This window comes from Boleophthalmus pectinirostris, unplaced genomic scaffold (genome assembly GCF_026225935.1).
Source record: "Boleophthalmus pectinirostris isolate CB_2022bp ecotype Guang Dong unplaced genomic scaffold, ASM2622593v1 HiC_scaffold_8, whole genome shotgun sequence".
NCBI lineage: Eukaryota > Metazoa > Chordata > Actinopteri > Gobiiformes > Gobiidae > Boleophthalmus > Boleophthalmus pectinirostris.
In genome coordinates, this window is record NW_026571515.1 from 4227130 (window position 1) to 4250404 (window position 23275).

The 23275-nt window shown below is 40.6% G+C and overlaps 2 protein-coding genes across 2 annotated transcripts in view; both read right to left on the reverse strand.

The window, feature by feature from the left end:
• Window positions 1-10982, reverse strand: part of LOC110160366 (uncharacterized) — a 58764-nt gene extending 47782 nt beyond the window's left edge. Inside the window, exons 1-8 of the mRNA XM_055166124.1 lie at window positions 10465-10982; window positions 8350-8516; window positions 4170-4238; window positions 3925-4005; window positions 2450-2530; window positions 2144-2224; window positions 668-748; window positions 362-442 (exon numbers count right to left, since the gene is read on the reverse strand). Of these exons, the coding sequence (XP_055022099.1) occupies window positions 362-442; window positions 668-748; window positions 2144-2224; window positions 2450-2530; window positions 3925-4005; window positions 4170-4192 (428 nt within the window). The 5' untranslated portion in view covers window positions 4193-4238; window positions 8350-8516; window positions 10465-10982. The remainder of the gene's footprint in view (window positions 1-361; window positions 443-667; window positions 749-2143; window positions 2225-2449; window positions 2531-3924; window positions 4006-4169; window positions 4239-8349; window positions 8517-10464) is intronic.
• LOC129412383 (uncharacterized) overlaps window positions 1-23275 on the reverse strand; it is a 56817-nt gene that overhangs the window by 12047 nt on the left and 21495 nt on the right. The window lies entirely within an intron of this gene.

Sequence of the window (23275 nt, forward strand, 5' to 3'; positions counted from 1 at the left end):
GATCCTGTTTCACTCTGAGGAAGCCTCTGTCCTGTCTGGTGTCATGTCTGAGTCATGTGTGTGTGTACGATTAATTGATTTATTGATTATTGTTACAGTCCTATGTGCAAGGGAGAAGAGTGAAAAGATTCAGGACAGATTGATCTGTGTCTCTGAACTGAGTTCTACACATGATCAGTCTGGGATGGCTCTCTCGCTAAAGAGATAGGAAAATGATTTTTTGTGACTCATAAATATCCACAGAATCCATCTGAGGTGCGAGCTGAGTTTTTTTGTTTGTTTGTTTTTTACCAGCGAGGTCTTGGAGCGTCCTGGCAAACTTTAACTCTGTTTATGCTCAGTACCACCAGAAAGTCCTTACCTGGGTTCACTGAAGTTTGGAGGTTCTCCTCTGGAGTTGTCACTCTTTACAGAGACGCTGCTCGGAGCAGGAGAAGGAGGCCTGAATGTCACAAAGTGAAAATGAAAATACAAAAGGAGATACACTAGAGACAAATATTAATAAATGCACATGAATAAATAAACTAAAACAGTGTTCAAATATTTAGGATGAATCAAAGTTTAAGAGTACATGTCACTCCAAATAAACAGCTAAAAGGAGTTAGGTTTAAGTTGGTGTTTTCTTTTTAAACAGCGAGAGGGAGCAGTGTGAAAACAAAGTCCTTACCTGGGTTCCCTGAAGTTTGGAGGTTCTCCTCTCGAGTTGTCGCTCTTTACAGAGACGCTGCTCAGAGGAGGAGAAGGAGGCCTGAATGTGAATAAGGACAAAATTATTATTGTTTTGGTTATGACAAAGTAAGAACATTTTGTTAAGATTCAAAAGAGGAGATAGAAAAAAATGCATTGGCCTGTCTCTGTTACGAAGCCGTTTTAGATCAATATTTTGATTTACAATAAACAAAATGTGAAATCATGATCTGCTGATGTTATAGTTTCTCACTAAATAGCAGAAAAAGCTTTGTCTGGAATGTTCCACAGTGTTGCATTAAACCTTTCTATCTTCATGGACACCAAGCCAGACCAAGTTACAGGTCAGATCTGTGGAGAGGCGGCCCCGCTCACAGTCATAATGTCTGTTTTTCTAGGTATTTTTGAGCGATAAAACCACCTGTAATTGAATAAATGTAAAGTAGAGCTGTTTAATGTCACACTGTGGAACATTCCAGGCAGACCAATGACATCTCCATAGATACAAACAGGGGACGGACCCTCACCAGAAAAGTTACACAATACACCTTTAAGGATTCATGTCACTCAAAATAAACAGCAAAAAGGAGTTATTTTTTAGCTGGTGCTTTCTTTTAAAATGGTGCTTTGTAGGTCTGTAACAAAAACAGATTTTGCTGGACGATTAATCGACCAAGAATTTATTGTGATAAATGATGATATTGACATTTGAGACCATTTTCAACTAATATCATGACCATGGAATAAAAATGCAAATACAAACTTTCAAAGATCAATCAATTTTACTTTCTAAAGAACATTTAACACAGGAACTGTAAGACAACCAAAAACAATAGGCCTAAATAAAATAGACTTGTTCACATAAGAACAGACTAATGTTGTCTGGCTCACAGCGAGGACTTGCTGCACTTGAATAAACCATTTGTTGAACCAATCACAACCAAAACAATAAATAAAATGGATTATTAAGTCTCTGTAACAAAACTGCCCTCAAAAATAATTTGAGTCATTGACATTGGAATATTGTGTCTCTCTGTGGCTGCTGCTGTGGCCTCGTCATTTTGGTCTTGAAGTGTTCGTATGAACCTGCGACACAAAATCTTGTTTCACTCTGAGGAAGCCTCTGTCCTGTCTGGTGTCATGTCTGAGTCATGTGTGTGTGTACGATTAATTGATTTATTGATTATTGTTACAGTCCTATGTGCAAGGGAGAAGAGTGAAAAGATTCAGGACAGATTGATCTGTGTCTCTGAACTGAGTTCTACACATGATCAGTCTGGGATGGCTCTCGCTAAAGAGATAGGAAAATGATTTTTTGTGACTCATAAATATCCACAGAATCCATCTGAGGTGCGAGCTGAGTTTTTTTGTTTGTTTGTTTTTTACCAGCGAGGTCTTGGAGCGTCCTGGCAAACTTTAACTCTGTTTATGCTCAGTACCACCAGAAAGTCCTTACCTGGGTTCACTGAAGTTTGGAGGTTCTCCTCTGGAGTTGTCACTCTTTACAGAGACGCTGCTCAGATCAGGAGAAGGAGGCCTGAATGTCACAAAGTGAAAGTGAAAATACAAAAGGAGATACACTAGAGACAAATATTAATAAATGCACATGAATAAATAAACTAAAACAGTGTTCAAATATTTAGGATGAATCAAAGTTTAAGAGTACATGTCACTCCAAATAAACAGCTAAAAGGAGTTAGGTTTAAACTGGTGTTTTCTTTTTAAACAGCGAGAGGGAGCAGTGTGAAAACAAAGTCCTTACCTGGGTTCCCTGAAGTTTGGAGGTTCTCCTCTCGAGTTGTCGCTCTTTACAGAGACGCTGCTCAGAGGAGGAGAAGGAGGCCTGAATGTGAATAAGGACAAAATTATTATTGTTTTGGTTATGACAAAGTAAGAACATTTTGTTAAGATTCAAAAGAGGAGATAGAAAAAAATGCATTGGCCTGTCTCTGTTACGAAGCCGTTTTAGATCAATATTTTGATTTACAATAAACAAAATGTGAAATCATGATCTGCTGATGTTATAGTTTCTCACTAAATAGCAGAAAAAGCTTTGTCTGGAATGTTCCACAGTGTTGCATTAAACCTTTCTATCTTCATGGACACCAAGCCAGACCAAGTTACAGGTCAGATCTGTGGAGAGGCGGCCCCGCTCACAGTCATAATGTCTGTTTTTCTAGGTATTTTTGAGCGATAAAACCACCTGTAATTGAATAAATGTAAAGTAGAGCTGTTTAATGTCACACTGTGGAACATTCCAGGCAGACCAATGACATCTCCATAGATACAAACAGGGGACGGACCCTCACCAGAAAAGTTACACAATACACCTTTAAGGGTTCATGTCACTCAAAATAAACAGCAAAAAGGAGTTATTTTTTAGCTGGTGCTTTCTTTTAAAATGGTGCTTTGTAGGTCTGTAACAAAAACAGATTTTGCTGGACGATTAATCGACCAAGAATTTATTGTGATAAATGATGATATTGACATTTGAGACCATTTTCAACTAATATCATGACCATGGAATAAAAATGCAAATACAAACTTTCAAAGATCAATCAATTTTACTTTCTAAAGAACATTTAACACAGGAACTGTAAGACAACCAAAAACAATAGGCCTAAATAAAATAGACTTGTTCACATAAGAACAGCCTAATGTTGTCTGGCTCACAGCGAGGACTTGCTGCACTTGAATAAACCATTTGTTGAACCAAACACAACCAAAACAATAAATAAAATGGATTATTAAGTCTCTGTAACAAAACTGCCCTGAAAAATGATTTGAGTCATTGACATTGGAATATTGTGTCTCTCTGTGGCTGCTGCTGTGGCCTCGTCATTTTGGTCTTGAAGTGTTCGTATGAACCTGCGACACAAGATCCTGTTTCACTCTGAGGAAGCCTCTGTCCTGTCTGGTGTCATGTCTGAGTCATGTGTGTGTGTACGATTAATTGATTTATTGATTATTGTTACAGTCCTATGTGCAAGGGAGAAGAGTGAAAAGACTCAGACAGATTGATCTGTGTCTCTGAACTGAGTTCTACACATGATCAGTCTGGGATGGCTCTCGCTAAAGAGATAGGAAAATTATTTTTTGTGACTCATAAATATCCACAGAATCCATCTGAGGTGCGAGCTGAGTTTTTTTGTTTGTTTGTTTTTTACCAGCGAGGTCTTGGAGCGTCCTGGCAAACTTTAACTCTGTTTATGCTCAGTACCACCAGAAAGTCCTTACCTGGGTTTGCTGAAGTTTGGAGGTTCTCCTCTGGAGTTGTCACTCTTTACAGAGACGCTGCTCGGAGCAGGAGAAGGAGGCCTGAATGTCACAAAGTGAAAATGAAAATACAAAAGGAAATATGTAGGAGATAAATATTAATACATGTGTATAAATAAATAACATAAATAAGATAAAACATTGTTCACAGTTTTAGGATTAATCAAAGTTTCATTTCCTTCAAAATAAATGTGAAATAAACTCACCGGTCTGTGGACACAGGGTCCATATTTGGGGCAGAGATGTCTACATCAGCAGAAGCTCCCACACATCACCTGGACAAAATATTAATCGTCAGTAGCTGTTTTCAAGCCGGTCAGAACCGGAACCAAAGTGCTCACCGGTTAATGACCCGCTTTCAAACTATTGACAGGGTCATGTCATGAAAGTGACCAGTGAAGAGACCATCACCATAGGTTAGTCCCTACACAGAGACAAAAACTTGCCAATGCTCATGCCGCACATGTGGATGAAGTGAAGACAAAGCAGATAAAGAAAGAGACTGCAGATCAAAAACCTAAAACTGATACTGTCAAAGAATCGGCAGACAAGATAAACACTCTCACAAAAGTGGTAAATTCACAAGCAGAGACAGTGCAAAAGGAGCGTAGTACAATAAGTCACCGAGAGACTGTATACCTGTGCTAAGTGTGACCAAGTCGGTTCCCAGAGCTGCAACCACTGTTTCTCATGTGGCAACGAAGGCCACAGAGCCATTGGCTGCCTGAAACATCCAAGGTCGCAGGGAAATGAAAGCCGGATGCTGCAGAGGGACAAGCGGTAACAGGGACACCTTAACACAGTGACTGTACTAAAGACAAAAGTGAACCAGGCAAAAGCAAAGAAATGAAATTTTAAGAAAAAATTAAACCAAACTCCTCAGGTCACAGTAGATAGCAATGAGCCAATAGTGAATCTATTAGAGAAGAAAGCAACAACTAATTGTCTCCTTAATGGTTTATTTGTTAGTGCTCTGGTGGATACTGGGGCTCAGGTTACCCTGATAGACAGGGCTTGGAGGAACATGTACATTCTAGATGTTAGTGTCCACCGTATATCAGAGCCAGTGTTGGGAGTAACGCATTATTAAAGTAACGAATTACAGTAATGCATTGCTTTTTGCTGTAACACAGTAATGTGGCATTACAGGGGAAAAACTAGTAATATTTTACTCGGTACAAATGTGAGTAACGGGCGTTACAATGCTTTTTTTATCCTGGATTGAAGTGGTGGGTTTTTCTTCATTCAAATTCACTAAAATCACCTCGATATCAGCAGCAGTGAAATGCCGGAGGTGCACCCTCATAGACCTTCAGGTAACCGTGGGCGAAAGGACTGACAAAGAACTCCACGCTGTTTAGACCTGGTTTAGACCTGGGTCAGTTCTGGTTTAGACCTGGTTTACAGTCGTCCCTCCCTCTATCGCAGTTCACCTTTCACGGACTCGCTGTTTCGCAGACTTTTTTTTGTGCAATTTTGCATGCCTTTTGTTTTTACAGTGTATGAACATGTATTGTGTTCCTCCCGCTGCGTCCTGATTGGCCAAGAGACTCCTGTCTCCTGTACAGTACAGTACAGAATGTGTTCAGCTGCCAATTTAAAATACATGTTCAATCTCTATCAGTGTGATTCTGAAGTGCTGTATGTTTGCAAGTTTTCTCCCCGACGAAACCCACAACGTCGACGAAACGTTCTGCACTGACAAAGTCTCCTGCGCTCGCACTCAAAAGGCAGAGGAAGATGTAGCCATCGCACAAATAGTTGGATTTCTGGACACGCTGAAGGGAGAGAGAAGTTATGCGCTGTAGCAGAGTCTTGCACCAGGTCGGGTACAAGCAAATAGTTGCTGAAATCAGGACCGTGAGCCCGAGCAGCAGGGTGTCCATAAAGCACGCTCGGGTGACAGCCGCCCTTAGTAATGCAATAGTAATGTAATGCCTTACATTTTAAAGACAGTAATATTGTAATGTAACGAATTACTTTGAAACAACAGTGATAAGTAATAAATAACGCAGTACAGTTTTAAAGGAACTTGCCCAACAGTGATCAGAGCTAATGGAGTTTATGCAGTATGAACACATAGACCCTGAAGCTGTTAGTTTTGAGAATAACGGCGGGCTGAAGAAGTTATCAGCAGCCAAATTTTATTAGATGGCGGCAAAATTGTTGACTGGCTTTGGCTGAAACTCTAAATGGCAGTGGTTTCAGGGTCTGTGAACAAATGCCAAAAATCTATGTTGTTAATGGGGAATGTTTACCCCTCGATGAGTGGGTTATTTTAACAGTAAACTTACCAGGTAATGAAGACCCAAAGTTTTCACTAAATGTACCTTTCCTAGTCAGTTTGCAGCTGTTAGTAACACCACTCATAGGCTTTAATGTGGTGGAAGTGCTGATTCAAAGCAACCCAGAGCAGACCGCTTCTAACCAAGCAAACTTACTTGGGGGAGCATGATCTATTCCAGTTAATGATACACAAAGTATTCAGATTCAGATTCAGAAAACTTTATTGATCCCATAAGGCAATTCATTTGCAGCATCTCCGAGCAAACACAAACAAACACACAGTGTGTCAGTCCAATTGTCGTCCACCAGTGGAACTCAAAATAAATAACACATTGCAGAGTAAAACTTCATAAAACTATCATAAAACTGTACCCTTAGAATTTAATAATTTAATAGCACTGGGCACAAAAGAATTAGAAAACCTTTTGGTTTTCTGTACTGGAGCATAAAACCGACGCCCTGAAGGCATCAGGATAAAATCAGGAGCCAGAGGATGGAGCGGCTGAGCCACGAGACACTTGGCTTTGCTCAGCACTTGCTCCTCCCACAAAGAGTGCAGATCCCTCAGTTTGATCCCTGTGATTTTTTAACAGGTTTTAACAATATTGTGAAGTTTGTTTCTATCCTTCACAGTCAAGGATTCAAACCAGCAAATAAAAGAAAAAGTAAGAAGACTTTCAATAAAAGAACAATAAAAATTGTTAAGAATAATTTTGTTCACGTTAAAAGTATGGTGCAATTCATCCAGACTCATAGACAGAACACTGCTCAGGGACAATTAAGATTAGGGCACAAAGACACTTTAATTCCTGCAAGCAGTACTACCTAAGTAAAGTGTAAAGTCCCACCACAGCTAGACCCAAATGAGTCTTTAGTTCTATTTGAGCCAGAAGAAAGTTGCACCCAGTTACAACAGTTAGGACTAGGGCTGGGTATCATTAAGTTGCCGATACGATACATACCTTGATACATAGGCCACGATACGATACATATCTGGATACAGTGCACTCTTGATTTGATACAGTATATTTCAAATGTATTGCAGTAGCTCAGTTGGCAGAGCATTCGTTCACTGATCTGAAGGTTGGTGGTTCGAATCCAACTCTTGACATGAATAAAAAACAAACTCATTGGTTGAGTGGTCAGACCCACAGGTTGGCTGGTGTGATTCCACCTCCCACAGATGAATGCTGCCGTTGTGTCCTTGGGCAAGACACTTAACCCACCTCACCCCCAGCGTCTGCGTACACTGGTGTATGAATTTGTGTGTGTGTGAATGGGTGAGTGGTTCCTTGCTGTAAAGTGATTTGAGTGCCTTGAAGGTGGAAAAGCGCTATAGAAAAATGTGACCATTTACCAAATCAGTTCGATACAGTTCAATAAAAAGTGATGGCTAAATCATGGCTATGATACTAAAAGTTTTGAAGCACGCACATTTTAATCATCAGAACATGTCAAATGTGTCACATAAATGAGTTTCCTTCCTCTAAACAAACAACAAAACTGTAGCTGTAACAACATTTTAGTAAAATATACCAAAAAATACTCTTGGCCAAATATCGATACAGCAGTTCCTGAAATCGATAATGTATCATCACATGAAATGATACGATACATCGATATTTCAATATTTTTGCACACCCCTAGTTAGGACTAGGTGAAGGCCTTCTTGAGATCCAGGCTGGTAAAGTACATTACCACATAAAACATGATATTGTCTTAGCCAGGAAGTCCACTACTGTATGGGCAGTATTCAGCTAATAAAGAAAGTGATTGAGCCAGACTCACTAGTTGATTTTGACGATGAAACAAATACAGCCACTATTGCCCAAGCTGAAACAAAACTTCCACAAAGTTTATGGCAACCACTGGTAGATTTGAGCCATCTTGCGCAACAAGAGACAGTAGCAAAAATGTTGTATGAGGTGTTTTTTGTTTGTTTTTTACAGCGTGTGAACGCGTATTGTGTATTACAGGCGGGTAGTAATTACACACGGGTGAGTCAGGAGTAAACCAGGTCCAAACCAGGACTAATCTTGGACTTAAGAGAACGCCGAGCAGTTTGTCCGCAAAGCGCGATCGGGCAATTGTTGCGTTTACCTCCGTGAGGTGCGGAGCTGAGCCGGTCCTTTCTCCTGCGTCACCTCCAAGCCCGTCCTGACGGTGAGTCCTGTTTCAGTCCTGTTTCAGTTCTGGTTTAGTCCTGTTTTCATCCTAGTTCAGTCGTGGATTAGTCCTCCTCTTCAGTCCTGGAGGGGTTTTACAGCCTTAAAACAGATATAATAATTGTAAAATATAATTATTATGATTACTTGACTACTTATCGCAGGTTATTTTTAGAACGTAACCCCCGTGATAAACGAGGGACACTGTACTCTCACTTCACAACCTGTGCACATGGACTCACACTTGTCTCGACCGGGACGGAAAACGGAGAATTTCTTGTACAGGTCATTGTTAAATGTGCTTTTGCATTTTGGTATGTTGCAGACTGACCGACTGTTTGTGTCTCGCTCCTTCTGAGTCACAGACGCTACGAGAGACGCTCAGTTTAATGAACGGTACTGAAAACCCGGACATTTACATCACTTTATAAAAAAAAAAACCCGGACGCCCCGGACAGGACGCAAAATACGGACATGTCACCCTACTCCATATGCAGCCCCTGTTGTTTGTGTCCGCAAAAGGACGGCTCATTACACATGTGCATAGACTAACACTTGCTGAACCAGAAAACTATTTCTGACAAGCATCCCACGGATCCAAGATCTGACCGACACTCGTGGAGGTCACTCATGGTTCAGTATCCTCGATCAGGACAAGGCATATCACCAGGGATTTATGGCGGAGGGGTCACGTCATCTCACAGCCTTCATCACTCTTTCTGTGTGGAGTTTGCATGTTTCTCCTCGTGTCTGGATGGTTTCCTCCGGGCGCTCCGGTTTCCCCCATCAACACAAAACATGCTACAGGTCTCCATAACAGTTGAAAGTCAAGGTCAGTGAAATACAATCAATCAATGAACCTGCCAAGGGACTACAGGTGGAAATTAGCACTGATGTTACAAGCTGATGTACAATGCATCTCTCCTGTTAAGGTTAATGCAAAAATTGTGCGCTGTCTCAAATAAATAAATAAAATTAAATAAAATAAAAGTATGGAGGAGATGTTAAGTTCAGTCAGAGACAATTGGCCAACATTTTGTGTTATGCACCGACATTTGAAGAGCATATTGAGGGTGTCAGACAAGTTTTGAAAGCACTCCAAAAACACGGTGTTAAGGCGAGACCTGAAAAATGTGAACTGTTTCTTAGAGAAGTGATATATGTAGGCCACCTTGTGTCAGCTGAAGGTGTGAGAAAACACGAGTTTGATGCTGTTTGCACACGGTGATCACACTTTACATCTTAGTTATGTCAAATTTCTCATTTATATGAATATGTGTAGTTCTGCTCAAATAGCACTCTGACTAAAGGTAGCACATATTGACAGGCCAATTTAGCCATCGAATAATGTTCCAATGTAGAATCACCATAAATGAATTTGGGCACAGCTCATTTCCACAGAAAATGTGGCATTTTCATTTTCCACACATTTTTAATGCTTATATCATCGGCTACAGTGTGAATTTCCTTTTATAATATAGTGATATTTTATTTATACAACGCCTTTCTAAACAAAGATACAACGTTTTCTACTCATGGAAACAAAATAAAATATGATGTAATGAAAATTATAAAGATAAAATCAAATATTCAATCCAAACTACTCAGTATCTGACGTAGGTTTTCTGCTGCAAATCCATGATGATTAACTGGTCAAAATATACAATAAAACCAATACACTTTTAAAATGTTACTTGTTGCTCCACTTCTGCCTCGGGAGCTCAAATCGACAGGACACTGGTAACAAGTGAGATTAGAAAACTCTTACCTGGATCCATTAAAGCTCTGTTCACTTCTAGTCATTCTTTGAAGCTTAAGCTTCAGCCTGCACCTTTTCGGTCTGTATATGTTAAATATGACTGTTTATGAATTAATGTCAAAATACACCTGTGACCCAAATAAATAAATAAATAAAGAGGCACTGCGCAAGAACGAATATGAAAATGCGATATAATCTGAAGGTAATCAAAGTCCAAACTGTCCCTGTAAATTATTGATGGACTAAATATCACAGCTGGAAAACGACCATAAACTCTGAAAATGTACTTACAATATGTCCAGTGTACGGTCTGGCTGTAATCCACCTGTAAACGTCACGGGTCTTTGAGTGACTTGAGTTCGTGGGCTCGTGCGCGGGACACTGCAGGACTGGACTGTGTTGGTCTGGAGGAGCGCGGTCCGAGTTTAAGCGGGTTCTAGTCTTTTCCGGACTTGTTCTGTTGGCGAGGTTACGGTTATTATATTCGCGCAATAAACCCTCGTTCATTCATAAACGAGTAAGACGCAACTGTTTAATGACTTTTACTTTCGTTTTTGCTGCTCGGTGCTCTGAGGGGAGAGTAAATTTGCGGGAAGATAATATAAAAACCGGTTCTGTGCAATAAACTTTGAATCTACACGTCATTTTATTCACAATAAAAATAACTTTTTCATGTTGATGAAATGGGATCAAATCACTCTGAATGTGAATCCATGCTGGACTAAACCAGGACCAAACCAGGACCGAACCAGGTCCGGGACTGAGACCAGTACTGAGACTGGGACCAGGCCAGGACCAGACCGGGACCAGAGCAGGACTGAAAACAGTTCCTGGTTTAGTCCTGTTTTAGTCCTGGTCCAGTCCTGTTTTAGTCGTGGTCCAGTCCTGTTTAAGTCCTGGTCCAGTCCTGGTTCAGTCTTGGCTTAGTCCTGGTTCAGTCCTGGTCCAGTCCAGGTTTAGTCCTAGTTTAGTCCTGGTTTAGTCCTGGTTCAGTCCTGGCTTAGTCCTGTTTTAGTCCTGGTCCAGTCCAGGTTTAGTCCTAGTTTAGTCCTGGTTTAGTTCTGGTTCAGTCCTGGCTTAGTCCTGTTTTAGTCCTGGTCCAGTCCTGTTTTAGTCGTGGTCCAGTCCTGTTTAAGTCCTGGTCCAGTCCTGGTTCAGTCTTGGCTTAGTCCTGGTTCAGTCCTGGTCCAGTCCAGGTTTAGTCCTAGTTTAGTCCTGGTTTAGTCCTGGTTCAGTCCTGGCTTAGTCCTGTTTTAGTCCTGGTTCAGTCCTGTTTTAGTCCTGTTTTAGTCATGGTCCAGTCCTGGTTCAGTCCTGGTTTAGTCCTGTTTAAATCCTATTTTAGTCCTGGTTTAGTTCTGGTTTAGTCCTGGTCCAGTCCTGGTTTAGTCCTGGTCCAGTCCTGGTTTAGTCCTGGTTTAATACTGTCAGACAGTATTTTTGATGAGGTGACAGCAGTCAACTTTGGCGTTTATGTTTCTGCGCAGCCCATTAAGCAGCATAAGAACACGTGACTTACAGAAATAGAGAAACGCCACAGCCACTAAATACAAAGGTAATATATGGAGTAAGAAAGCTGTCAAAAATATTTGTGCGCATAAAATAGAAATCCATGCGTATTTGGGAAATCGCAACTACAGCCAAATATGCACGGATTTCCCAAATACGCACGGATTTCTATTTTATGCGCACGAATATTTTTGACAGCTTTCTTACTCCATAGTAATACTCGTACAAGTCCAAATGTGGAAAATGTGACCCTGTAAATGACTGATGTAATAAAAGCTGCTAAAACAGTGAAATATACAGTCTATAAACAGAAACCCTGAGCATAAATGAGTTACATACGTGAGTGTACACGACACCAGAGCCCTTATTTGCGCCGTTAAATGGGATTATAAAGTAAAATGAAGAGCTTCCGCGTAAATGCACCGCGTCTCATCAAAAACACCGCAGTTTTTCCTGATAACCCACATGAAGAGTTGGAGGGAGAAGAATTACAGTCAAACAGCGTCAGAGCCGTAACAGTGAGATTAGAAAACTCTTACCTGGGTCCATTAAAGCGATCTGAACAGATGAGACAGAGAGGCGCTGCTCGAGGACGAACATGACGATGCAATATGCTCTGATGCAGGAATGAGGAGAGTGTGGGCCGAGTTTATGCGGGTCCTGCTCTTAACCCTTTAATGTTCACTCCAAGAAAAAAAACTGTAAAAATTATTTTTTTGTGTGTGCTTTTTAAGTTATTGGGTCACTAATAACAAAAATAAAAAAATATATATATATATAGACCTCCCAGTTTTAAAAATATATGCCTCTACCAAATGGTCGAGGTGGTGCTTGATGGTAAAAGTATCTAATACATATCTATAAATGTATATCATCAATAAAATTATTTAATAACTAGAAATACAAAAAAGAAAGTAGAAAACGTAAAAATACCAGAAAACAATTCATGTCAAATAAATGTCATTCCAACAAATGACTTTCGCTCCCATTTTCTGCATAAAATTCCAATACTTATGTGACAATAGTACTTTCAAAAACATATGGGGCATTTATGTATTTCCCCTGTCTTAAAATAATAAAAAAGGACACCTGAGGACCTATCCAACTTCTCAGTTGTGCTGTGTAAAATCTTTAAAGAACTTATTTTCTTGCATTGAACAAATTCAAAAAGATTTGTATCAAATCTCTCAAACAATATAATGATAACCAGTGGTAACCCTCAGCACATTATTTTTGATGATACGCTACAAAGCATTCCCTCACTCCGATCAAGCACAGGAAAACATTGCACTTCTCACATTTCCATCTTGACACACCCTTTGGGCAGAGGCTGCATCGTCCCTGGTTGTCAGTGTGAAGTGGCCAATGTCCATAGTTGTGGTAGCGTATGTCTGGTTGTGGCCGTGGGGTCTTGGGGGGAGGCGTTTCTTCTCACAGGACATTTATGGTGGACAAGCAGATGATGCTGACCAACTCTAGGTGCTGGCTTGTTGACTTGTTTCAAACTGTGGGCCACAGTCAGGCGAAACATTTTGAGAGGCATTTTTTTTTTCCTTCAGTAGGTCACAGTCTCTCTTGTAGACAAACCAAGAATTGGAAATGCACAGGTCAAGGGCGTATCCAAACAGGGGGAAGTACCAGCGTTGTTATTTGGCTGAGGTCTTGTACCCAGAAATTTGAATCAGGAAACTGGAATTCATCAATATCTACATGCTTCCAGATTCTCCTGGATTCGTTTTCTTTCTTTTCAGCCATTTTATTCTTCTTTGTGCATGGGGGTGACACAGGGGCCTCATCCAGCTCTTCCATTACTTTTTTTTTAAGGTGTTTTTTTCTTCTTAGCAGATGTGCTTGTAGAGGGCATCTCCTCTTCATCCATAAATTCAGTGGAAAGGTCGCCGATCACCTCTACTTGTTTGGGCAGATAATCAGGATCCCGCTATTACACATATTAAATAATTTCAGTATAATAACACTGTAATTGTAACATATTGGCAACAATGCGTCAACACAAGTGTTTTTATTCCATAAATAATAGTAAAATTTAATGAAATTAGCATAAATTCACCAAACTGTTACCATATGGTTGAGATGTCACTCCATGCAAAGTTTTACCATAGAGTGACATCTCAACCGTTTGGTCAAGCATGTTTTCAAAAAATTATTTGACCCTTATAAAATGTTTTTCTGTTGCAGCAAGTGACATAATTCCAGGTGGCCAGTGGCCCTATGCCACTGACCACCTGGCTACTGATTTAAAGTTGTTCTGACGCTCTTGTAATATAAATCCACAGATAAATTCTTAGTCCTTTATTGGCTTACCAATGCCATCCACATATTCCACAATACAAACAATGCGGTCAAAAACACGTTGCCTCCAATCAGCCGCACCTGTGGCTGCCTTCATGGCCCTTAAATATGTTAAGGAGGGCACCATACTGCCACACAGTGGATGGAGGACAAAGCAACAGGTAAGCAACAAATAAAAGGTCAAAATGGCTCCTACATTACCGGCGCCTAATTGTTTGAAACGGGAGAGAAAAACAATTACAAAACAAATAGTAAAAGGAGCCATTTTACAGGAGCCACGTGTACATTGTACATTACATTAACAAATCCATATAAGTACTCAGTAAATAGAATGAAGTCATCAACATGTGTCCAACATTATAAAAATCTTAAATGTCAATTTTTCCGTCGTTTTCTTTTGAAAACTCGAATTGGTTTCAGATGGACAATCTTGACAGCCTTTTCAGAATGTTTCAAAATAAGCACATGCAACTTCAAATTGGCCAAACACATTTCAAAATTGGACATGTGCACCTTTGTCAAAAGACCATTGCCATCGACCTTTAACAGTTTACCCATTGTCCGTTCTGCTGAATCCATATCCATGTTAACAGGCGCATCTGCATCAGGTAGAACTCCTTCCTCCATGTATCCTTTTCTCAGCACAGCAGGCTTTGACTCCGTATCTTCACTGCAACTGACAAAGTGATCCACAGTAGTGTCCAAACAAGTAGTCAGTTCATCCTCATGTATTTGAGACTGTTCATAAGCGCACTGGTCCTTAGTGTCTGATGAGGTCTCACACAAACTCACACCTGGTTTTATTTCTACAAACTCATCAGGAGAGTGAATGCAATCACTTTCAACGGCCCCTGTATGCAGACAAAATGGAGGGGAGAAAATGCTTGAAGATGGTGAAGCTTGTGGCGTCTGAGTAGTTGTCTTTGGGGCTTGTGTTTCCTTAGCCCTGCGCTTCTCCATTTTTTTCCTGTTGTATTCCTGTAGCACCCTTTGCTTAGCAGCAGCTATAGCAAGTTTAAGCTTTAAGCTCCAACAATTCTCTCTTTCTTCTTACAATTTCAATCTGTTCCTCCAAAGCTAGTTGCTCTTTAATGAATGATGCACGGGCTAAAAGTGCAGCCTTTTCTGCCTTAGCTTTTACAAGAGCTGATGTACTGATCCTTTTAACTTCAGAAGAGGAATTCTGATCATCAGTTCCAATTCTGCACATCCCATGTGACAAATAACTGTCATAATCCACTTTGTGATCCATACTAACAGTTAAATAGGCAAGTTCTTAAGTAGTTCTGGTCTTAGAGAGAATGATGATCCACCACATACCCTACCCAATGCAGGATTTTTATCTTGAGTCCAAAAGAAATCTCCAATCTTGAGCTATCAGCATGCAACTGACAGTTCCAAAACTCCACTTCCAGCCGCCTCCAACAAGTGTGCTGGTTCTTTCACTTCAGATCCAGTGTTGTAGCTCCTGAGGCACGTTTTTGACTAATGTAGCAGCCCTATGCCACTGGCCACCTGGCTACTGATTTAAAGTTGTTCTGACGTGCTTGTAATATAAATCCACAGATAAATTCTTAGTCCTTTATTGGCTTACCAATGCCATCCACATATTCCACAATACAGACAATCAAAAACACTTTGCCTCCAATCAGCCGCACCTGTGGCTGCCTTCTTGGTCCTTAAATATGTTAAGGAGGGCACCATACTGCCACACAGTGGATGGAGGACAAAGCAACAGGTAAGCAACAAATAAAAGGTCAAAATGGCTCCTACATGTTAGATGATGTAATATGTTGAAAAAACTGATTTACCTTTAAAAATGCAGCCAGACGTTGTGCATATGTCAGAAGTGATTTTTCTGTTTTTAACTTCCTAGAGTCACGATGAGTGAAAAGTCCTACTGTCAAAAAATAGAGTGCCCTCTAAAGGTTATTTCATGTATAGCATACTTCAACCAAGTAGTTGAGATGATCCAATCAGGTTGAGTTCAGTTCAACACATTTCCCAATAAGATATAGTGACTCAAATTGTGATCTACCAAATGGTTGAGCAGAACATTAAAGGGTTAACCCGACTTGTTCTGTTGGCGAGGTTACGGCCGACAGGAGCCTAATCAGTTCTCGCCATAAAGAGACATCTTGTGAATCACCCTCATCCTGTTAAGACCCTGCACGTGTTTAAACAACTTTCACTTTCGTTTGTGCTGCTCAGTCTGTGAGGGGAGGGCAGAGCAGGAGGCACACGGAGTCGATGGATTTGCAGGAAAATAATTTCAAAAATTATTGCGTGCCGTGAAATTCTGCTTTATTTTTTATGTATTTATTTTATTTTATTTATTTGATGAGACAGGGACGGTGCACAATTTTTACATGAACCTGAACAGGAGAGATGTTTGTACCAGGTTGTAGCAGCAGTGTTAATTTCCACCTGTCGTCTCTGGGCAGGTTCATTGATTGATTGAATTTAATTGACCTGAGTTTTCAACTGTTCTTCTGTGTTGATGGGGGATCTTTGGCTCTTATTCGATCCCTGCATCTATCTACATATTATTTTTCATAATAAAAATTACTTTTTCATGTTGATGAAATATGATCAAATCATGCTGAATGCACATATGATGTTACCTAATCATGAAAATGAACCTTTTTCATTGTATTTTTTACCATTCCATTTTCTTCCGCTTATCCAGGGCCGGGTCGCAGGGGCAGCAGTCTGAGCAGGGTCTCCCACACTTCCCTCTCCACACACACTTCCTCCAGCTCCTCTGGGGGATCCCGAGGCGTTCCCAGGCCAGCCGAGAGACATAGTCCCTCCAAAGGGTCCAAGGTCTTGCCCGGAACACCTCTCCAGGGAGGTCTCCAGGAGGCATCCAAAACAGATGCTCGAGCCAACTCAACTGGCTCCTCTCGACGTGGAGGAGCAGCGGCTCTACTTCGAGCTCCTCCTGTGTGACTGAGCTCCTCACCCTATCTCTAAGGGAGCGCCCAGACACCCATTTCGACCGCTTGTATTGCCCTTTCGGTCATTACCCTGAGCTCATGACCATAGGTGAGCGGAACGTAGACAGTAAATCTTCACCACAACAGTCCAATACAGCGACCACATCACTGCCAACGCTGCACTGATCCGCCTGCCAATCTCACGCTCCGTCCTCCCCTCCCTCGAGAACAAGACCCTGAGATACTTAAACTCTTCCACTTGAGGCAGGGAGAGGGCAAGACACCTTTTTGGGGTCGAGAACCATGATCTCGGACTTGGAAGAGCCGATCTTCATCCCAGCCGCTTCACACAGGCACTGGGGTGTATACATATTATTTAATTCTGTGGACACAATTACACTACCGGTTTTAGAACCCCACACTTTTTCCAGTTTTTGACAGAAAATTATTCAGTTTATTGTTATTTTCATTAGACTCTGAAATGAAAGCATAGAACAAATACACATTTTGAGTTGAAAAGGAAATCACGGAATTAATTTACAGACCAAAACGTATTTTAAACTTTTGATTCATGAACGTGTTGACCTTTGTCAGATATAACAGCTGAACACACTCGTGGCTCGTTCTTTTTACAATAGAAATCAAATATTGTTCAGAAAGTTCTTCCCAAGTCTGTTGCAGAAGTTTCCATAAATGTGTGGCACTTAGGTTGCTTCACTCTTCTGTCCAGTTCATCCCAAACCAGCTCCATGGAGTTTAAGTCTGGACACTGTGCTGCTGCTGGACACGCCAGGTTTTCAAGCTTTACCATCTTGTTCTTTTTTCCTGAGGTAGTTTTGGCAGAGCTTGGACTTGTGTTTTGTATCTTTTATCTTTTTTGAACCTCTGTCTGTTCAGTATTTACATTTCAAGCTCTTCATTAGACCTGCACGACTTGAATTGCAAAAAATAACTGGAAGAATGAAGGTGTTCTAAAACTTTTGACCAGTAGTGTTCATCTGCATTCAACATCAGATGTCCTTAAAACTATTTAAAGTAAAAGACGACCAAATGATTCTTTAGTTTTCACACTTTTCTATTGTCTTAAACAGAGACACAGTTTGAAGCGGGACAGTGTGAAGACTTATTTGAAGACTTAAAGCACCTATTACTCTCAATAATAATTAGTATAAATAAAAGCAATACATTTTTCTGTAATGGAGCAGAACAGAATCACAGTTAAAAATGTACATGCAGAAACAATTTGTCAGGGAGCTAAAGTCTCAAAAATGGGTTGAACTTGACATCGTCTGCCATACTTTTTATTTGTGTTTTTATTGTTGACTGTGACCCTAAGGACCAGTAATTGGAGGGTCTGCTCTTCCGGAAATATCGTGAAATTTTTTTTTAGCCATTTTAGTGTATGTAACCTTCACTTTTTGACAAAAAATTTGAAAAAATTTTTAATTTCCTGAAATCCTCAGTGGGTTGGCTAAGCTGCCAATAAATGCATTGCAGATGCAAAGAACACATGTGGTAACAACATTCATTGAAAAAAATAATTCATAAAACACATTTCTACATGATTTTGGCTCAATTTAATGCAAAAAAATAAGGCGTTTTTCACTTTTTTCCAATATTTTTGCACTATGCGCTTTTAGACGCCTATGTTTCTGATCGAATGAAAATTGATTGAGGTCTGCTTCTCTACGCACACTACAGACGATTGAGTAGCAGTCTCTCCAAAATCATTTTTTACTTTTACTTGAGTAGTTTCTTGCAACAACTACCCTGTGTTTCTACTGGAGTAAAATGATTTTAAATGAGCTGTATGTGTCCTGAGCTCTTACTGTTTTAAAAAAGGAAATACAATCACAACTGGTTAAAGTTAAGATTCACTTTATTGTCCTCGTAGTAAAATTTGTCCTCTGCATTTGACCCATCCTGCAGAACCTCTGGGGCCAAATCTGCAGATCTTGAGCTGGTCTTGGTCAGGACGACCTCAGCTGGAGGAGTTTAACTATGGTGCATGTTTTGGGTTGATGGGGGAAGATCTGTGGAGAGGAGGACCCCTCCATCTGTAACAATGTTTTAAAGGTTTTATTGAGCAATATTAAACATCTGTAACTAAATAAATGCAAGATAGATAAGTTTAATACTGGACTGTGGAATATAACAGGTAAAGAAATGACGTCTCCACGGTGACAGACTCTCCTCCTAAAAATGACACAGTTCTCCTTTAATTTTGTGGCAGTCCAGACTTTATGCTCTTTGTGCTTTTGAAAACTTTTCTTTACATTTGACATTTGAGCCAACCTGATATTCTGTGTCTGAAGATGGAGAAACTGAACTAATAAATAAAGTCATTTTGTGACATGATAAGAATCCTGTATTACTTCTTAAAACCTGTAGGTGGTGCTGTTGCATTAACTTGAACAGGCTGCAGGTTTTTATTGTGGTTTAGAAGAGGAGAGAAACTGTAAAAAATCTATATATAACACTTATCCCTTTTGGGTGAATAATATTGTTTATTTATTTATGACATTCTTTTTTATTATTATTAAGGACAACAGAATATAACACAAAAAAATATAACAATCAACATTAAACTTGAACAGGCTGCAGGTTTTATTGTAGTTTAGAAGAGGAGAGAAACTGTGTGCTCTTGTTTTGTAGTTTTTATTATAGATTTATCCATATAAAGCCATTTGTATCTGCCCAACCACATAATCTATATTTTTCCTGAAAAACCTGTTACGATATACGTAACGTAATTCTAGCTCTCACACTGAACACTGTTGTGTCCTTGGGTAAGACACTTAACCCTCCTCACACATTCCTGTTTTACATAAAGACAAAACAGATTCGAGTCTCACATCATATAAGAGGGTTTGGATTATAGGGGTGATTGAGAGTCGATCATGGAGGCACTACTGCTGCTCACAGTGGGATCATTAGGTAAGTACTACTGCATCGGAAATATTTCAAATAAATAAAACTAGTGGGTCATATATGTAACTTAGTTTAAATAGATGATCTTTAAGTCTTTATTTGTCTCTGTCTCTGATGGAATTGCATCCATAGATTTATATGTGACTTCTCAAAATGCATTTCACTCCCACAGGGACATAAAGATCACCTCTTAATGTAGCACCTACACACACCAAACTTTACAGTTTTTGTACATAAGAAAAACTTACTCAAATACTAAATAAGAATGCTAAATGCTCTCCGTACATTTGTTTGTATCAACAACAATCAGCAAGAAATTTTAATTTGGTGCTACCCATTGTTCAGATCTATATGTCCTGCATCAGTGTTGACTATTTTACACATAAAATGATTTATTTTTATATGAAAACATGAACCAATGAAAAGACAATAATACATGTGTATTTCATTGTTTCTTACATTTATGAATTCAGGCGCACAGTGTAACTTTTCTGCAGCAGTGTTTATGTTTCCAACTTTTAAAGACTAGGGTAGTTATTTATTCAAATAAAACAATTTTATCAAGAAAATAATGGTTTAATATCTGTCAAATGGCTAAGAATATATATTTACTGAAGTAAATTATTGGTTGCAGAGTTAAATACAAACTTTGAAGATTCAAATGTGTAAAAAAAGAGACACAGACGTGATGAAGGAGCAAACAGACAGAACCACAGTCATCCTCAGAGTCCAAACCAGAGTCTGTCTGTGTGAAAAACTGCTCTGCTCCTCACAACACACACATGTGTAACAGGATTTTAATGGAATAATGACCACAGACTTTTATACAGTTTGTGTCTTTTTGATGGATGCAGCCCCCAGCGACACATGACTATAAAAGTCAATTTTAAAACTGTATCAGACAGTGAGTGTTCTGACACAGGTGTGTGATGAACGTGCTGAAATTTTTGACTAAAATGTTTCTTTAGACCAGGGATGGGCAAACTACGGCCAGGGGGCCATATGCGGCCCTTTAAACCTTTTAATCCGGCCCGCCGAACTTGAATAAATAATAATAATAATAAACCTTGTTAATGTTTTATTTTTCCTGCATTTCCGGCGTTTCCCAGTAGACGGCGCACTATATATACATTGAGGTGCGGCGGCTTCTGTTGGCCGCAATGCTTTATGGGAAAGTATTGACAGGAGTCATTCGGACCATGAATGAGGTAGAAGTGTTCAAGACATAAGACTGCACTAATTCCGATCTTAGTGTGTATAAATTATTCAACTGCTCTACACCATATTGTGTAATGGAACGTGACTTGTGATGTGATAGCACTGCAACCAACGGTGTGGAGGTTAATGCTTTTGACGTATTACGTCTTGATATGTGAATTAGACATAGGTGTCTGAACATCTATGACATACGTAAATGAAAGGGCTGTAGGAGCTAGTGGGAAGTCCCCCCAGGTTCCAAGATGGCCGTTATTCAAATTACTGGGCAGAGCTCAATGGCGCATGATCCCAGATTAGCCTAGCATGGCTAGGTACTCCCGGCAGTGGGCCGACCGAGCATGCGCAGTAGTGCTCTTTTCTCCCACGGGCACACGCGTAAGCACGCGACCACACGGGCACACGCGAAAGCACGCGACCACACAGGCACACGCGAAAGCACGCGACCACACGCACGGAGCGCGGGCTCGTGTATCACGTGATCGTTTTGACCAATCAGAGCGAGAGGAGCTAGAGCGGAGCAGGAGCTAACGAATATAAAGTGTTTTTTTAAGACAACTGAAGGATTTTGAGCGAGAAAAAGTTTATGATCTAAAAATAGGTCAAAATCGCCAGCAAATTCGATATTTTTGAAAGCTGTAGATGAACCTGTCAGACAAACACGAGCAGTTTGTGATTCACATTGCCTCTACGAGAAAAATCTTGTCTCGGCCCATGGGATTTTTTCTGCTGACGTTCCAGTGAGTGACACTACGTCAACTGGAGGCAGCTACAAGCAGCAATACTGTATCCAGTTATTTAGTGCGCGGTGACCTTATGCAGCCATTCAAACTGACCCACAGAACTTGACCAAATTATAATAAATAAACCTTACTGCTGTTTTATCTTTCTTGCATTTCCGGCGTTTCCCGGTAGATGGCGCACTATCTATACATTGAGGTGCGGCGGCTTCTGTTGGCCGCAATGCTTTATTGGAAATTATTGACAGGAGTCATTTCGGGCGGTGTATTCGGACCATGAATGAGGTAGAAGTGTTCAAGACATAAGGCTACACTGTTTCTGCTTTAAATCTATGTAAAAGAAAGTCATCCATTTCATAATTACTGTATTAGGAAGTTCTAAAGAATTGGTTAGATTCCGCGTCAATGTGAGCGCTTGTCGTATATTCGCTGTAAAGGGCCGTTCACATCAAGGCGTCAAAGCGTCCAGTTTCAATGTAAAGTCTATGTGGACGCGCGACTAGAGAGTCCTGCGTTTTTGCGGCGCGTTTTCGGCGTCAGCGCGGCGCGAATCTGGCGATGCGGCGCGTCTTGAACGTTTTGGCGTCAGCGGCCAAGACGCGCGTCCAAGGCGTCAGCGTCAAGAAGTTGAAAATGCTGAACTTTTTGCGTCAGACGCGCCGCGTCAACCAATCAGGGACAGTATCCAGTGACGCAGCGACGTTATCAGGAAGCAAGACCCGAGAACCAGAACCACAAACATGAGCGGAGAAAAAATATGTACGCCACAATCACCGAGCCGATCGCGAGGACTACACCAGGACCGGACCAGGACTAAACAAGGACGAGACCGAGAGTAGAGCGAGACTAGACCGGGACCAAAAGACCGGGACCGGGCTCTTGTTTCCAGGGCAACGGACGCGCGTCAAGTATTTTTCTCCCGTTCGTCCACGGCATCAAAGACGCGCGTCGTGCCCCATCAAAGACGCGCGTCTGCCCCACTGCACACCTCGTCTTACTTTTCATGAGTTCTGGAACTTACATGTCTAAAAGTTGCAGCGCGTAGTGCAGAATACGTCCTACATGAGAGTAAATACCAGTGCAATGGAGCCGGGCTCTGAACACGTCATGTCCCGTCTTCTGTCCGGCCCTTCAGTCAAATTTTAGAACCCTATGTGGCCCCTGAGTCAAAAAGTTTGCCCACCCCTGCGCTTGAATATAACACATTTGCATCATGATATGGCAGTCAAATTCACGGAAAACAAAGGTTGGTTCAAGAAACTGCCTTCTCTTGTGTGACAATGAACTGTGATCTGGTTATTTTCCTTGTAGCAATGACACAATGGTCCTGTAGACCACATCATCTGCAAACACACGAGTAGGATATTTTGAGAGAGATTTTGTTAGAATCAAGTCCATTTCAACCAATTCCAATTCAGATCCCCAAGTTCAAAGAGTCTTTTTCAGGGCAAATAGAGC